This window comes from Anolis carolinensis, chromosome 1, assembly GCF_035594765.1.
Source record: "Anolis carolinensis isolate JA03-04 chromosome 1, rAnoCar3.1.pri, whole genome shotgun sequence".
Lineage (NCBI taxonomy): Eukaryota > Metazoa > Chordata > Lepidosauria > Squamata > Dactyloidae > Anolis > Anolis carolinensis.
This window is the reverse complement of record NC_085841.1, coordinates 364,642,878-364,660,766: the sequence shown is the minus strand read 5'-3', so window position 1 is coordinate 364,660,766 and position 17,889 is coordinate 364,642,878. Positions and strand designations below refer to the sequence as shown.

Below are 17,889 nucleotides of genomic sequence, written 5' to 3'. Positions count from 1 at the left end.
CACTCAAACAGGAAATAGTTCTTTCTCCCACCTTGGACATTATTCCACAGATACAGAAACCCCATTGCCTAGTTTCCAACAGACCTCACAACCTCTGAGGATGCCTGCCATAGATATGGGCAAAACGTCAGAAGAGAATGCTTCTGGAACATGGCCATTTAGCCTGAAAACTCACAGCAACCCAGTTATTCCAGCCATGAAATCCTTCGACAACACACTGCATTATCTTTTATTTTTTAACAGGAACAGAATTGTTTTCAAATTTTATTACATCATATTATTAAATCTGGAAAGAATGGAATCTCAAAATTTAAACCTGCAATTTATGGAGGGCTGGCTGTAGCAGGAATGGGAAATGCATGCCAGTCTCTTGGGACTACCCTGCATATCTCCGAATACACCTTGGTCTGGCTTCCGCTTGCCCCCAAACTAGGGCCTAACCTTCTGAAGGCAGGTCTGCTCTCGAGCAAGAAGGAACCAGAGCTCCATGGAGAGGCCCCTCTGGCTCTCCTGCTGCGGATTCAGGAACAAGGATCATGCGCCATTTGAAGGGCGGAGGGCTTTATTATTAGCAAAACAGGAAGCCGTTCCACAAAAGGAGTCCCATTCTAGTTGCTCCAAAGTTGGAGGGAGGCGATACAGCCCTCACTTCTTCTTCATATTCAGGAGGTTGGGGGCTGACACTTTCACTTTGCCTGGGATGTTTCGAGAGAGGTCTGTATCCTGCGGGAAAGAATAACAAAACAGGCATCATATATAATTATTAGTCAGATGCAGAGTGAGAGTGAGACATTGCTCTGCCAGGACTTTTCTTTCAAGAAGGCAGAACCCCCAACGCTTGACTCAAAGTGCACAGCTTAATGGCCTTTTAAAAATAAATAACAAAAAAGACAGCACTTTGAATTGGGATCAGAAACAGACCAGTTTAAGTTGGGTTGCTGTGAGTCTTCCAGGCTGTCTGGCCATGTTCCAGAAGCATTTTCTCACATCTATGGCAGGCACCCTCAGAAGCTGTTAGGTCTGTTGGGAACTAGGCAAGTGGAGTTTTATATCTGTGGAATAATGTCCAGGGTGGAAGAAAGAACTCTTGTCTGTTGGAGGCAAGTGTGAATGTTGGAATTGGCCACCTTGATTTGCATTGAATGGCCTTTCAGCTTCAAAGCCTGGCTGCTTCTTTTGTTGGGAGGTGTTAGCTGTCCCTAATTGTTTCCTGTCCGGAATTCCCGTTTTCTGATTGTTGTTCTTTATTTACTGTCCTGATTTTAGGGGTTTTTAAAATACTGGTGGCCAGATTTTGTTCATCTTCACAGTTTTCTCCTACGTGTTGAAATTGTCCACATGCTTGTGGATTTCAATGGCTTCTCTGTGTAGTCTGACATGGTGGTTGTGAGAGTGGTCCAGCATTCCTGTGTTCTCAAATAATATACTGTATCCAGGTTGGATCATCAAGTGCTCTGCTATGGCTGACTTCTCTGGTTGAGTGAGTCTGCAGTGCCTTTCATGTTCCTTGATTCGTGTCCAATGGTGCTGTGTTTGGTGTTGCCTATGTAGACTTTTCCCCAGCTGCATGGTATATGGTAGAGTCCTGCAAAGGTGAGAGGATCCCTCTTGTCTTTTGTTGAACACAGCGTTTATTGGATTTTCTTAGTAGATCTGTAGATTGTTTGAAGTTAACACCTCCCAACAAAGGATTCCCCCAGGCATGAAGCAGCCAGGCTTTGAAGCTGAAAGCCCATTAAATGCTAATCAAATTGGCCAATTTCAACATTTGCACTTGCCTCCAATAGAGAAGAGTTCTTTCTCCCACCCTGGACATTCCACAGATATTTAAATTTCAGGAGAGAATGCTTCTGGAACATGGCCATACAGCTTGGAAAATTCACAACAACCCGGTGATGAAAGCCTTTGACAACCAGTTTAATTTGTCCCAGTGCTATCAGTTTCCAAAACCAAGTCTCCATGGAGAGTTTAGCACAGGCATGGGTGTGTGGCCAGCAGGCTGTTAGGAATTGTGGAGTCCAAAACACCTAGGGGGAGGGCCGAAGTTGGCCCATGCCTGATTTATGCTGAACTCACAAGAGCTTCCAAACACTCAAATGCAAACCCACAGAACTGGCAAGGGTCCCATTTTCCTATTCTGATACTCAAGCCTGGATTCATATGTTAAAGGAACAACATCTGGAATGGAGCAAAAGGACACACATTTGCCCCCTGGGAAGACTCATGCATCTTGTGTGCCTTTAAGCTGCCAAGTCTAATTTATTCTGGTTACTTTTGTAACACATGAGGAGAGCATGCTAAGGTGCATCTACATTATGGAATGAACGCCATCCGACAGCACACTTCAAAGTGACGGAATCCTGGAGTTATAATTTGGTGAGGCAGCAGCAGCACTCTTGGACAGAGGAAGCTAGACTGTGTTAAGCTACAACCCCTGTGATTCCCCAGCTTTGAGCCATGACACTTAAAGTGGTGTCAATCTGCATCCATTCTACAGTGCAGATGCACCCTCTATGCTCTAATTTCCAATTTGGGATCCCGTATATTTTGACATTCCCAAGGATGGCCTGGAAGACGATGGGACCGATAATGAGACACAGAGAGGGAGGCCTCTCCTCACCTTCACGCTGCGAAAGAGATCCTTTTCCCGAGACGTTGCTTCCTTGGACTGCATGAAATTGTGCAAGGCAGTCTTGGCAGCTGTCAGAAGGCAAAAGGCGTGGTTTTACAAAAAAGGTGTGAGCAGCAAAGACGGAAAGGTACACAACTAGTAATAGATAGCAACTATTAGCTAACAGCCTGTCTTGTCTTCTTTGCAAAATCCTGAGCCCATCCAGTCTTTGAAACCCCTTCTGGGAACCTAGAGCTATTACTAATCAATATAGATGAATGTGCTCATTTAAGTCAAATTGCAGGGGGGAAACTCCACCTAAACCTTAGTAAGAACTTCCTGAAGGAAAGAGCTGTTCAAGAGTGGAATTGGCTGCCGTCTTGGAGCCTGGAGGAGTCTCCATCTCTGTGGGATTTCAAAGCAGAGGCTGAAAGGCCATCTGTTGTGAGGGCTTGGTTTGTGGATTTCTTGGGGCTGGATTGGATGTCCCTCTCTACAAAAGAGATGAATAAATGTCTCTGAGCCAAGGACTTCTGGAGCATAGTTTTCAGTGGAAATTCATGCTGAAAAACTAAGGGAGTGGAGCTGTTTGTTCATGCATCTCCATCTTTGGAGAACTTTAAACACAGGTTGGAAGAAGGGCATCTTTCAGGAATGCATAGGCTTTGGATTCCCACCTGGCAGGATGGGGTTGGACTATATATCCTTTCTGTCTCGTTCAACTCTGTTTCTATGAAACTTGAAAGCAGAGACAGAACCCCTTGAGGCTTTTCCTGCAAGACCTGCATCCTTCTTGGACTTTGTGTAACTACTTCTCTCCCAAGAAAAGAAAGAGAAGCCAGAGAGAGCAATGCCTACCTTTCCCCTTCTTCTGGGTCCCCGGCGTCAGCTTCACTTTGTATCTTTAAGACAAAAGAAGAGGGAGAAGCAGGGGCTTTAATGGGATGCAGGCACACATTGCAGGCACACTGCCAAAGAGCTCTGGCCCCTTTACTCACTTGTAGTTGGTCATGGCGGTGTATGGGGCGCAGATGGGCACGGCGAAGAGAAGGAGGTCTTCCTGGTGGGGCTGGCCGGTCAGGGAGTCAAAGAAGGTGTCTCCTTCCTGGAAGGAAGAGCAAAAGGGCCTCAAGAGGAACCTGGCCAGTGCCCTTGCAATCTTGTTTGTGTGGTCTTTGTATACATGTGCACCCTTTCCCATATGCAAGGGACCAGTGCCCATGCTTTTGCCTACTTGCATCATACAGAATATGTCCTCTCAAAGGATTTTCTCAGTCTTTCCAAAGATTCTATGGCAGACATGAGCCAACTATACAAAGAAAGGATTCCCTGAAATGCACAGGCAAGAGGCCACTATAGCTAGAAATGTAATCCAATAATATGAACTATAAAACAGTAATTAAACCAAAATATAATCCATGTGTTACCAACACACATACATTCATAGAAAGTAAAACTCTATATCTCAGAGTTTGTGAGTCCAATGCCCACCAGAGTTCATGTTCCACATGGAGGACTGTATAAGTCACTAATTGTGAGTCCAAATTTAAATGTCCAAGTAAGTGAATCCTTTTATGTTTTAAACAAGTCCAAGGTTAGTCACCATCCACCTCATGCCTAGCATGAGCCAACTGTCATGAAACGGTTAAATTGAGACTTAATCACTTCCTGTCTCAATTTAGCTCCTGCTCTGATGTGCTCAGTCACATGGAAATAAATCCAGACCTCCCAGTTGTCAGCTGAATCCAGCGGTTTATACTTTATTGCTGTTATATACAATATTTACATAGTTTTGCCGGAGCCTAGCGTTTGTGCATCCGACCTCGATTATTCACCGCATAAGAAGCACTGCTGTCTCCTCCCACATTCCACAGCAGTGATGAATGTCTTATTGTACTGGAAATCTTTCACTTTTCCCTCTAGCTATAAATCTCTATTCTATGCAGTTAACACTTGCATTACTGGATTACATGCTGCATTACAGACACACACACTATCAGATAGCTTTAAACCATGAGTACAGATTTCAAAACTACACAAAAATCATACATTCACACCAACTTTGTCCCTCCAGGTGTTTTGGAATGCAACTCCCACAATTCCTAACAGCCGGTAGGCTGTTAGGAATTGTGGGAGTTGGAGTCCAAAACAACTGGAGAGACGAAGTTGGCCCATGCCTGCCCTGCATTCACACAGAATTCTAGTTCCAATTAACGAAACAGCCAAGTAAAATGGTGTAATGGTCCTAAAAGGAGTGGGTACACGAACTACATATCAATCTGGTCCATTTGAGTGACTTCTACAAGTCAAAGGATGTCAATTTGTGAAACACAGCATTGCACAGAGACGTATGGATGTTTACATGGAATAAGCAAAGTACAACTGGGGTCATACCATACCAAGAGGTATAAAATTTTAAAAAAGTTCCCACCATCATGTTCTCCAATTTTGTTCAAATTTTAGCTGTAGCACCAGTCAGGTGTCTCCCAAAATTTGAGGTCTGTAACTACAATAATTGCTGATCTAGACCCCTGGATCTGGAGGGTAATCAGTCAGCGTGCGCATGACGTTTAACAAAATGCCATTTTTGGGGTCTAATAAAATTGCAACTTAATGTAGAAGAATGGCTAGTAAACTTGAAATCTTGTATCTTTTTTCTGCTGATTTTGATTAAATTAATTTTAACATTATGGATGCAAAATCCAGTCAAACAAGTTGCCCCAAAGTGTGCATTCAAATGTGTCGCGACAAATTTTGACCAATATTCAGACTGCAACCATTTCCATGCAAACAAAGAAATTTTGACCAAGCATTATACTTGTGCTGGACATAATACTGCCAAATTAGCATCTACCCAGCATCTATAATTGCCTTGCAGGATCTCTTCAAATTTGGCACTTTCGGTGCAAATGGTAAAATCTACCAAAGTTCAAAGGCAATTCTTTAAAAAGACTCCACCTGAATATGCTTGTGAATAGTAGCATCTGAAAGAGAAAATTTTGCTCTGCAAGACTGATGGGTTTTTGTTTTGCAATGCGACTATTAAGCATCCATTTACTCAGGTCAAAGTATGTTATATTTTGTGCATTTATGCATCCTCATGGTCCTGCCCGTTCATTTTATTGGTTGCTAAGACATGATATTGATGATCAAATGTGATGCAAATCACTCAGGAAGGTAAAAACACTCAGCCCTTAGGATCCAGTGAGCCTCAATACTATTTTCCACAAAGACTCATCCAAAAACTTGATTTACCTCATGTGTGTGCTGATCTTGATCCAGCTCTTCCTGTAAAAAGGAAAAAGAAATGGTGAACTATCAACAGAAGCAAGGAAGGGAAAGGAAAAAGAAAAAGAAAAGGAAAAGGAATGGAACGGAAAGGAAAGTTAGGTTTGTGATACTCCCTTCAGCTCAGTATAGGAAACACTGTATCTTGATGCAGACTAGAATCACATTGCCTTTTTTAGCTGCCACACCACATTGTTTATGTTCAACTTGTGGTTTCCTATGACTCCTAGATCCATTTCACATGAACTGTTTTCAAGCCAGGTGCTTCCCATCTTACATCTGATGGCAAGGTGGCTTCACACCCATATTTAAATGGGTTGCTGTGCATTTTCTGGGCTGTATGTCCATGTTCCAGAAGCATTCTCTCCTGACGTTCCCTGATGCTTCTGGAACATGGCCATACAGCCCAGAAAATGCACAGTAATTCTGGGCATTCAAGCCTTCGACAACACATCTTTAAATGCCTGAAGAGATGCCATGTAGAAGAAGAGATGGGGCTCCAAAATCCTACTAGGCCAAGCCTGGGCCAACTTGGGCCCTCCAGGTGTTTTGGACTCCAACTCCCACAATTCCTAACAGCCGGTAGGCTGTTAGGAATGGTGGGAGTTGGAGTCCAAAACACCTGGAGGGCCCAAGTTGGCCCAGGCTTGTACTAAACACTCCCCTTGGTGATTTACCTTCTCATCTGGAGGGTCTTCCAAGGCAACGGCCTCCATCTCAGGGGTCAATTCTTCTATCCTGACCCCCTTCTCGGGCTTCTTTCGGGGTTTCTGGGGCTGCTTCTTGGAGGGCTCTTGGTTCCCCTTCCCCTTTTTGGCTTTCTTTGGTTTCTCCTCCTTGTTCGACCCTGCGGACTGGAGGCAGAAGAAATCAGAAGTGTCTGGGTCAACCTTCAAACAACCAGCAGAATGGTTCCAAGAAGGATCTGGCTTCTAAAGAGTCAAGAGGGCAGGTTCATCTTGCGCAATGTTGCCATAGCCTTGCTGAGGTTTCAAGCCTTGCTTGGAGACCCTCAAGGCCCCTGCAGATGGACTCCCATCCCAGTCCCAACCCAGCTTGGCATGGTTCAAACCAAGAGATGCCAAGAAAAGGAAAGCAAAAGAGCCTTACTCCCAGCAGCTTCATGATGAGCTCGCGGTCCTCCTCGTCCTGGTCCTTGTACTTCTCCTTGATCTTCTTCAGCTTGCTCTGCAGGAAAGAGAAGAGTGATAAGGAGGCTGAACTTGGCCACAATGACTGAGGCTGAACGGCCACATTGAGCCAATCGAAGAGGTTGAGATTGAGACTGTTTCTGACCACGTTGAGCAGGGTTTTGTCTCTTAAGAGAACTCACTCCCTGCATTTTTGTCTCTTAAAAAGCTCAATGAAATCTCAGCATGCCCTCTGTGCTGTATTACTCCAAAGCTAAAGGAAAAGATTTTTCCTTGACATTAGATCTAGTCATGTCCGACTCTGGGGGTTGGTGCTTACCTCCATTTCTAAGCCGAAGAGTGTCCGTAGACACCTCCAAGGTCATGTGGCTGGCATGACTGCAAGGAGTGCCGTTACCTTCCCGCAGATGCGCTATCTATTGATCTACTCATATTTACATGTTTTCAAACTGCTAGATAGGCAGAAGCTGAGGCTAACAGTGGGAGCTCACTCCGATCCCTGGATTCGAACTACTGACCTTTTGGTCAGTGAGCTCAGCAGCTCAGCAGTTTAACCCACTGTGCCACCAGAGCTTATTACTCTAGGATTACTCTAGGATTCTATAAATGGGTGAAGACTGAGTATAAATTCAGTTGATGAAAATAAGGATGGAAAAGATGCACCAAACCCCCTGAAAACTGTTGACCCCAATCAGACCACCTCATCTCCCAGTTCTGCCCACCTTCTGCCCTCTCTTCACAAGTGGTTGGTTGCCTCCATTTCTGATGCCGCTGGAAGACAGAGGCAGGGAAAGCGAGGCTTCCTCCTCCTCATCCTTCTCCTTCGGCGGCTCTGGCTCCTCTCCTTCGCTTGGCTGCTTCTTCTTCTTCATTTCTCTGAGGAGAAGCACACAATTCCAGGCTCTGGCTTGCTTTCGGGGTGATGGAGAGACACATAAACATAACCCAGGTGTGGGACAACTTGGGCTCTCCCTCCAGGTGTTTTGGACTGCAACTCCCACCATTCCTAACCGCCTCAGGCCCACCTCAGGGGCCTGAGGTGGTTAGGAATGGTGGGAGTTGCAGTCCAAAACACCTGGAGGGAAGGCCCAAGTTGGCCCATGCATAAGACACAATGGAGCCCAATACAAACACACACCAAAGTCCCTCACCTCCTCTGCTTGGCCGAGAGATGCCTGCGGCCCGCCTGGGACTTGCTCTCATTGCTCGAAGTGTCCTCTTTGGAAGCAGACTGCAGCCGGGATCTGTGCAAAGAAAAGAAAGAATCCGGACTGAAGAAAAGATCCCGGACTGAAGAAAACCATCACCATTCAGAATTTATCCTGTGCGAGATTGTAAGGAAGCTATTTATGACTGCCACCAATTTGTAAAGCTGCAACCACCAAAGACTTGTCAGAGCGCGCGGTTTGGAGAAACACACATGCAGCGGAAGATCAACGAAGAATCACTGGCACCAATAAAGAGGCTTAAGCCTGTTTGGCTTTCTATAAAAGGTTTACTAATAAACGGAAAACTCTCAAGACGATATATACAGACAGAGTGCAAAGAGGCAGAGAGCAGAGGGCAGAGGAAATAACAGATAATACAGGGAGCTATTTATAACCACCTCTGCTGTCTGATGCAATACACAGTTAACTCTTTACACACTCGCATAGTGGACAGCAGACAGTGCATGATGCAATCTCCAGCTCACATTGCACCACTATAACTCAATTACATTTAAACAATTCTATAAACAATCATTCCCACTTCAACAAGACTCAGGGAGGAGACCTTTTACTCTTTTTTTTTTCTTTCTTCTTCTTATTCACTTTAGATGGTAGCGTATCTTGGTTTATAATATGTGCGACAGAGGCTTCGATGTTGGAAAAACAAGAACAAGTTTATTCAGGCACAGAGCTTAGTGGTTACAATGTTGTTTCTCACTTAGAGGTATTTTTTATTAACAGTTACAATACTAGACTGAGATGAGTCAAACTCTCTAAAGTGTCACTTCTTTCTCTGCTACTTTTAAACCGCAGTCACCCCTGTGATATAGGATCACAGATTCTCTGTTCCTTACCAGGACACAGACTACATTAAATAAGTCACCAAACTTATTTTAAACCGACTCAAAATGAACAATTGAGTCTCCTTGATCCCCTCAACCTAGGATCAATCTTCTCTGTGTCTTATCAAAGCACAGACTGAATCCCTTTTTTAAAACTCTGCACTTCTTCAACTAAACGACAGTTGGCTCCGCCTACTTCTCCATGGCAACCAGCCTCTGAGTGCTGAGATGCAATAACTGTAATACTTACCCTTTTAAAACACAAACACACAATTAAACATGACATCTGTAAACCAAAAATTAATACTTCATTACACATTACACATACTAACAACGATCCCCATGTAGTGGTGTGTTTCTGCCAGATCCTGCTTTTTTATAACACTGACCTGACTCTCGCTGGGACAAGTGCATCTCACTTACCTCTGAGTGTGGAGGTGGGAGAGGTCAATGGTGGTGTCTGGGAAATGGATCTCCTCCGAGGCCTCCTTGGCTGGCTCTTCCTCCCCTTCACCCTCGTCCTCTGACCCAGCGTCCTCTTCCTCTGACGATCCCGCTACGAGGTCCCCTTCCCGTTGGTGTGTTTCTGAGGGATCCTGCTCACTCTCCCCTTTCTCCTGGGATTCTCCCTTCTCACCATCTTCACTGCTGCTTTCCTCTCCTTCTGGAGCATCTTGGAGACAGCAAAAGAGAAGGCAAACTTGGCACAGAGTTCGGGTTTGGGACCACATGGGCCACCTAGTCCAACCTCCTTCTGCCAGCCAAGACAAGCACAACCAAAGCACCCCCAAGAGATGGCCATCCAGCCTCTGTATAAAAGCCTCCAAGGAAGGAGCTTCCACCAGACTCCGAGGCAGAGAGTTCCACTAATGAACAGCTCTTTTTGCACTCAAGAGGTTCTTCATGTTCAGGTGGGATCGCCTTTCCTGACATTTGAACCCATAACTCTGAGCCCTACTGTTCTAATCATTATTTTAAAGCCAGTTTTAATCATTAATTTTAAACTCAGGTCTTGTGCCACTGTATTTTAATTATTGTTATGTGTATGTATTTTGTAGAAATACCTTTTAATATGTGGATTTCATATAATGAATATGTATTTTTAACTATGTTATAACATGCCTAGAGCTATGGGGAGAGGCGGACAAAAAATATCATCATCATTATTTGATACACAACAAGATGAGTACACAGCAAACTAGATCCCTATGGTGGCTGTTGTATTGGATCACACGTCAGACATTTCCAAAGTGTCTAGGATCGTGTGATGTATTGGTGAATAATGTGTGCAGATCCAAGTAGGGTGGCTTTGGCAGCTGACAGGTTATTTTGTCAGTGCCAAGGCCTTTAGGCACTGCATCCAGTGTGCCCATAATCACTGGGACCCCCTTGACTAGCTTGTGCCAGAGTCTTTGTAGTTCAATCTTTAAATCCTCGTATCGTGTCAGCTTTTCCAGTTGCTTCTCGTCAATTATGCTGTCGCCTGGGATTACAACATCAATTATCCATACTTCATATTTTCCCATGATCATGAGGTCAGGAGTCTTGTGCTTCAAAACTCTGTCAGTCTGAATTTGGAAGTCCTAGAGTAGTTTGACGTTTTCATTTTCTGTAAGTTTTTCCCACCAGTTCTTTGTCCCAGGCAGATGGTATTTGTGGCACAAGTTCCAATGGATTGCCTGAGCAGAGGTATTCTGCCGCTGCTTGTAGTCCATCTGTGCAATCTTCTTGCAGCAGCTGAGGATGTGATCTATTGTTTCATCTGCGTCCTCGCAGAGTCTACATTTGGGATCTGTCATCGACTTTTCAATTTTGGCTTTGATGGCATTGATTCTAATGGCTTGTTTTTGGGCTGCCAGAATCAGGCCCTCCGTCTCCTTTTCCAAAGATCCATTTGAGAGCCACATCCATGTTTTCTCCTTGTCGATTTGGCTCTCAATGTTTCCCAGGAACTGTCCATGGAGAGCCGCTTTTTGCCAGTTTTCTCTTCTGTCCCGCATTGTATTTTTACGGTATTCACGCTTTGCCTTTTGCACCTTAAGCAGTTTTCTACCCTTGTCTTCCATCAATAATAGTTCTTGACTGCCTTTCAACATAATCTGCCAGTGCAGGATTCTCTTCCTCTACCATTTGTTATTGTTGTTATTATTATTATTATTATTATTATTATTATTATTGTTGTTGTTATTATTATTGTTATTATTATTGTTATTATTATTATTATTATTGGAATTCACAAGGGAATCCAAAATCCACATTGATACCACCTTTAAGCCAACCAAAAGGAGCAACAAGCATTAGGTTCACTATCTGGATTTTATCTTCAGGCCCTGCCATGCTCTTTTTCTCTTGCTATGTATAATGACATATAGCTATTGTTTGTATCCAATATGCTTTCTGTATTACACTATACTACAATATGTCTCAGCTATCTAGCTATATGCTTATAATACTCGAAATTGTGATCATATATTAGATATATTTGAATTATCATATATGTAAAGAAGGTAAAGGCTTCCCCTGACGTTAAGTCCAGTCATGTCTGACTCTGGGGGTTGGTGCTCATCTCCATTTCTAAGCCAAAGAGCCGGCGTTGTCCATTGACACCTCCAAGGTCATGTGGCTGGCATGACTGCATGGAGCACCGTTACCTTCCCGCCGGAGCGGTACCTATTGATCTACTCACATTTGCATGGTTGGCAGGAGCTGGAGCTAACAGTGGGTGTTCATTCTGCTCCCGGGATTTGAACCTGAGACATTTCAGTCCACAAGTTCAGCAGCTCAGCGCTTTAACACACTGTGCCACCGGGGGGGCCTGTATCATATATGTAGAGGAGGTGAACAGGTGATGTAGAAAACTCCTTGATGGAAAGAGTACCTAAAGGCTCGGTTTCTTCTGCTGCCAGCTCAATGGTGCTGCTGGTCACTGTATCCATGTCTTCTTCTTGCACTTTCACCTTCCGCTCCCCTTTGTGTCTCCAAACACAGGACTCATCCACCTGGAAGAGAAGACAGAACACTTTGGGTTCCCACGGGAGACAAGTGAACGACCGCTGGAGAATGGGCCTGTCACCTGCATCCTCCACAGAAGGCCTGAACAGGGGCTTTTAGTAAAGCCAGGCCATTCATGTGTTTTAGATATGAATTAACAGTCTGACTCACCATAGTACGTGGAATAAACACTGGCCAGTGTACAGACGCTAAGGCAGGCATGGGCGAACTTCAGCCTTCCAGGTGTTTTGGACTTCAACTCCCACCATTCCTAACAGCCTACCGAGGAGTTAAGTCCAAAACATCTGGAGGGAGGGCCAAAGTTGGCCCATGAGTGATCTAAGTCTTCCGATCCAGTAGAAGTTGGCCACAGAGTCGAGTTGGAGAACCTAGAGATCCCGAATGTTGAGATCCACAAATTAATGCACACAAACACAGAGATCTGCAAATTAATGCATGAAAGACCTGGTACCTTAAAGAGGAAGCTGAAGCCCATCATTAAATAGGAAGGTGGGAGAAAATTCTTTTTTCCTGGGGAGAAAAAACAAGAAAAGGTCAGGGTTGTTGTGTGTTTTCCGGGCAGTATGGTCATGTTCCAGAATCATTCCCTGTTGACGTTTTGCCCACATCTATGGCAGGCAACCTCAGAGGTTGTGAGGTAATAGTCCGAGGATGCCTGCCATAGATGTGGGCAAAACGTCAGGAAAGAATACTTCTGGAACATGGCCAGACAGGCCGGAAAACACACAACCCTGTGATTCCAGCCATGAAAGCCTTCGACAACACAAGAAAAGGTCAGTCAGTCATTTGACTAAGAATAGCAGAACGAGAGGAGATGCTGGTTTGGGATCAGAAATGGGTCCACTTTGGCCAAGGGCTCAATGCAAAAGGAAAGGGCCACGATTTCCTTCCTTTCCTCCAGCCCACCTTCCCCTGGAAGTGCAGAAAAAGGTCTTACCTCGGATCATGAAGCTCCCGGTTGTCAGGTATTCTCCAGTGGGGGCTGTTTTGGACACCTGCACAAGGTTTTATTTATTATTATGTTAATATGTAAAGTGTGTCTCTATCCCCTTCCTGTCATTAATGGTTCCCAGAGATAAACACCAAACTGCAGTGGGAGGAGTGTGTCTCTAAAGTTGTTTTCATAGTCCTTGAATTTTCAAGCTGCTCCCCACTTTTTATGACCCCCCAAAAGGAGGGCAAATAGCCTTTTCGGTGGTTGCTCCCTAGAGATCATTAGCATGGCCTCATCTCTGCTTGTCTTTTGCCGGCAGGTGAAAGGGCTCCTCTGTCAGTCAGCATTTTTAAAGGTTGAGAGGCACAGGGATGGAGTTTTAATGCAGTTCAGTATTTTATTGTGTAATGGTTTTAATAACCCAAATGGTTTAACTGTTTTAAATCTATCTATGTATATAGATATATAGATATACAGATATACCATAGAGTCTCACTTATCCAACATAAACGGGCCGGCAGAATGTTGGATAAGCGAATATGTTGGATAATAAGGAGAGATTAAGGAAAAGCCTATTAAACATCAAATTAGGTTACGATTTTACAAATTAAGCACCAAAACATCATGTTATACAACAAATTTGACAGAAAAAGTAGTTCAATACGCAGTAATGCTATGTAGTAATTACTGTATTTACGAATTTAGCACCAAAATATCACGATGTATTGAAAACATTGACTACAAAAATGCGTCTGATAATCCAGAATGTTGGATAAGCGAGTGTTGGATAAGTGAGACTCTACTGTATATTTCAGTGAATGTGCATTGCTTTACACTTATTGCCATTGAGTCCCTGTATCAGTAGAAAACTGGGATAAAAAAAACAAATATATCTCCTTGTGGAGAGAAAAAGCAGGGTATAAATTAGCATATTAAACATGGTAAAAATAAAAATAAAATACAATGTTCCCTCACTTATCGCAGAGTTAGGTTCCAAGACCACCCACAATAAGTGAAAATCCGTGAAGTAGGGACACTATATTTATTTTAATATTTATACATTATTTTAGTAGTTATACACTATTTTAAGTCTTTATCAACCAATCGTGTGTTGATAAATCGCCTCCTTCTCCTCCCGTTGCTGCTTGGGCTCCAATAATAATAATAATAATAATAATAATAATAATAATTTTATTCTTATACCCCGCCACATCTCCCCGAAGGGAGTCGGGGCGGCTTACATGGGGCCAAGCCCGAACAGAACAATAAAACAAAACAATAAAACCAATAAAACCAATAATCAGACAATAAAAGCAAGTCATAAAAACCACATACAAGATAAAATGTTAAAAACTCTCCCTTCGGCTTCTCCTTCCTCCCTTCCTTAGGCTGTAAATTGTAATTTTTTTATGATTTATAATAGTCTTTTAGAGTTTATTGAAAAACCGCAAAACAGCAAATCTGCGAAAAGTGAACCAAAACATAGTGAGGGAACACTGTAATTATGTTTTGGAGTACAATACCCCTGACCACACAATCTTGGGGGGGAAAAAAGTATGGATTGTCAATGTTGCAATTCCAGGTGACAGCAGAAATGACGAGAAGCAACTGGAAAAGCTGACACAATACGAGGATTTAAAGATCGAACTGCAAAGACTCTGGCACAAGCCAGTCAAGAGGGTCCCAGTGGTGATTGGCACACTGGGCGCAGTGCCTTGGCCTGCACTTAAACACAATCAGCACTGACAAAATTACCATCTATCAGGTGCAAAAGGGCACTCTACTCGGATCTGCACGCATTATTCGCCGATACATAGTCGATCACATAGTCCTAGACACTTGGGAAGTGCCCAACATGTGATCCAACACAACAGCTAGCAGAATGATCTTGTTTGCTGTGTACTAATCTTGCTGTGCATCTAATAATAATAATAATAATAATAAGAAGAAGAAGAAGAAGAAGAAGAAGAAGAAGAAGAAGAAGAAGAAGAAGAAGAAGTGTCCTAGACACTTGGGAAGTGTTCGACTTGTGATTTTGTGAAACGAAATCCAGCATATCTATCTTGTTTGCTGTGTCATACAATAAAATAATAATAATAAACACGATTTTTGTTCCTGGGTTATAAATGTCATTCTCAAATTGGTTCTATCATAAAAACGTGGAAAACATTTATTCAACTGCAAATACACAATAACGTTGTGTAGTAATTACTGTATTTACGGGTTTAGCACCAAAACTTTGCAATGTATTGAAAAATTGACTACAAAAACATTGACTACTAAAAGGAAAACTGCATTGGATAATACAGAACGTTGGATAAGCGAAGTAAGGACCGCACAATTAAACAGGAAATAATACTCTCAAACCAGGAACAGAACATTTTTTCAAATTTTGTTATACAATGTAATGATAATAATCAGGCATGGGCAAACTTCGGCCCTCCGGGTGTTTTGGGCTCCAACTCCCACAATTCCTAACAGCCTACCGGCTGTTAGGAATTGTGGGAGTTGGAGTCCAAAACACCCGGAGGGCCGAAGTTTGCCCATGCCTGATAATAATAATAAAAACAATAATATATCAGTTATAGGATCAGCTGTTTGTTCACCATTTGAGCTGGGTCCAGGTGCCTCTGCACTGTGCTCCATCCCCAAAATACTCAACCAACTCCCCATTTCTCACCCACCTAAATGGGTATTTTGTGCCCTGAGAAACCAGTCAGCCGAGAAACCCCCTTACCTGATGGTGATGCACCCACCATGCGCTGGTGATGACCCGGGCGTCCCAGGCGGCGCTGTAGCAAAGGGCCATGGCACCTGCCTCCGTGAGCGTCCGCGGGGGGATCGGGTCTCCTGAAATGCAAACCCAGCCACAAACCAAAAGCTATTCAAATAGGATGACTAGAAAGAGACTTTTTATTCATTTCCTAAAGCAGGATTTGAAAATAATGCAGCGCTCCAGACATCACGGCTCTTATGAACCCTCACCAGCACGGCCAAGAGTTAGGAGTGTTGGGAACAACAGTGAAAGTACTGTATATACTCAAGTATAAGCCTAGTTTTTCAGCCGTTTTTTTAAGACTGAAAAAGCCCCCCTCGGCTTATACTCGGGTGAGGGTCCTGGTTGGCTTATATTTGGTATTGGATAAACACAGATGTCTATTCTAAACAATGTAATGAGCTATACAAAACACAATAATGGTTCAAAACATAAGTAGTACACAATATGTATATTAGAGCATCATATACATATTACATTCACAGAATTAATGTTCAGTCCTTTGGTATATAACCCAAAAGTATCTAACTCAGTATTATAAATCAAACAAAATGATATACGTCTCTGCAGTCCTAAAAGGATTAGATTGGCTTAAAGGCAAACCGATTCAGAGTCTCTGCAGTTCTGGAAGGATTCCTCAGGACTCCACAGGTTTTGAAACAACAGTAAAGCCAAGGAGACAGAGTCAATGTTGGTGTAGATCAGGGGTCCCCAAACTAAGGCCCGGGGGCCGGATGTGGCCCTCTGAGGTCATTTACCTGGCCCCCGCCCTCAGTTTTATAATATAATATATTGGATATACATATAATATTGATAATAATATTATAATGTAATACAATATAACACTAATAATAATACCATATAATAATATTAGTTATATATTCTATGTTACATATAATATTACTAATAATATTACAGTATAGTGGTATAGTTCAATAAAGTAATATATAATGCTAATATTGTGCTATGCTAATAATATAATATATTGTATGTACATATAATTTGTAAGCCACTCTGAGTCCCCTTTGGGGTGAGAAGGGTGTGATACAAATGTAGTAAATAAATGCAATAAATAAATAATAAATAAATACATTTTAGACTTAGGCTTGCACAAAGTCTGAAATGACTTGAAGGCACACAACAACAACAACAACCCTAATTAACTTGACTATCTCATTGGCCAGAAGCAGGAGCACATGGGAACATTGAAATCCTGATAAATGTATGTTGGTTAAAATTGTTTTTATTTTTAAATATTGTATCGTTCTTTCATTGTTGTTGTTGTTGTTGTTGTTTTTGCACTACAAATAAGACATGTGCAGTGTGCATCGGAATTTATTTGTATTTTTTTTTCAAATGATAATCCGGCCCCTCAACAGTCTGAAGGATTGTGGACCGGCCCTCGGCTTAAAAAGTTTGAGGACCCCTGGTGTAGATCTTCAGTAGCTGGTTATTGCCTGGAGTAGGTGGTAATATATCCGTTTACGTCGTTTACAACTGGTTCCCAGGTTTTATCACAGTTTCGGTAACCCTTCTTCTGGTAAGCGGCAAATGTTTTATTATTTCTTTATTGATGGCTCTGCTTCAGGTATTATGTTTGCAGTATCAATATGCTGCTGTGGATTTTGTGGTGCAAGCTTGTATGTGTATGAAATGTAAATCAAGTGTTTCTGCTGTTTTGCAAGAGTATGTGTTTCAGTAATGAAACAGTTAACAGCAGGCTAGTTTTGACTGACAGCCTGTTGTGATTGCTATGATTTCCAGCCTTGGAAGTTGGGAACTTCCTTCGTATTGAGGAATGTGTTTCTTATCTCTGTGTGTTGAGCTGTGCTTGCCGAGGCAAGAGGCTGAAGAAGAATGCCAGGTCAGGGCTATGGCTTTTGCTGTGCTTTGTAAATATGTATTATAGATATTGAAATAAATGTTTGGACTTCAGACTACGGATGTGTTTGAGTCTGACATTGAACAGGAATTGGTGAGGCAGACGATTGCAACCAATTCATCAGGGTGCTGGAGAAGATAATTGATGGTGTTTGAAGAAACCCACACAGCACGCACCCTGACCCC

General features: G+C 42.9%; 1 protein-coding gene across 1 annotated transcript in view; it reads right to left on the bottom strand.

Annotated features, from left to right (window-relative positions):
* Positions 1-541: 541 nt before the first annotated feature.
* nemf (nuclear export mediator factor) overlaps positions 542-17,889 on the bottom strand; it is a 37,545-nt gene continuing 20,197 nt past the window's right edge. The window contains exons 19-32 of the mRNA XM_062968717.1: positions 15,784-15,896; positions 13,050-13,107; positions 12,564-12,622; positions 11,979-12,099; positions 9,524-9,773; positions 8,202-8,294; positions 7,773-7,926; positions 7,010-7,087; positions 6,577-6,753; positions 5,867-5,899; positions 3,610-3,716; positions 3,470-3,513; positions 2,621-2,700; positions 542-723 (exon numbers count right to left, since the gene is read on the bottom strand). Coding sequence (XP_062824787.1) covers positions 646-723; positions 2,621-2,700; positions 3,470-3,513; positions 3,610-3,716; positions 5,867-5,899; positions 6,577-6,753; positions 7,010-7,087; positions 7,773-7,926; positions 8,202-8,294; positions 9,524-9,773; positions 11,979-12,099; positions 12,564-12,622; positions 13,050-13,107; positions 15,784-15,896 — 1,445 coding nt within the window. The 3' untranslated portion in view covers positions 542-645. The remainder of the gene's footprint in view (positions 724-2,620; positions 2,701-3,469; positions 3,514-3,609; positions 3,717-5,866; positions 5,900-6,576; positions 6,754-7,009; positions 7,088-7,772; positions 7,927-8,201; positions 8,295-9,523; positions 9,774-11,978; positions 12,100-12,563; positions 12,623-13,049; positions 13,108-15,783; positions 15,897-17,889) is intronic.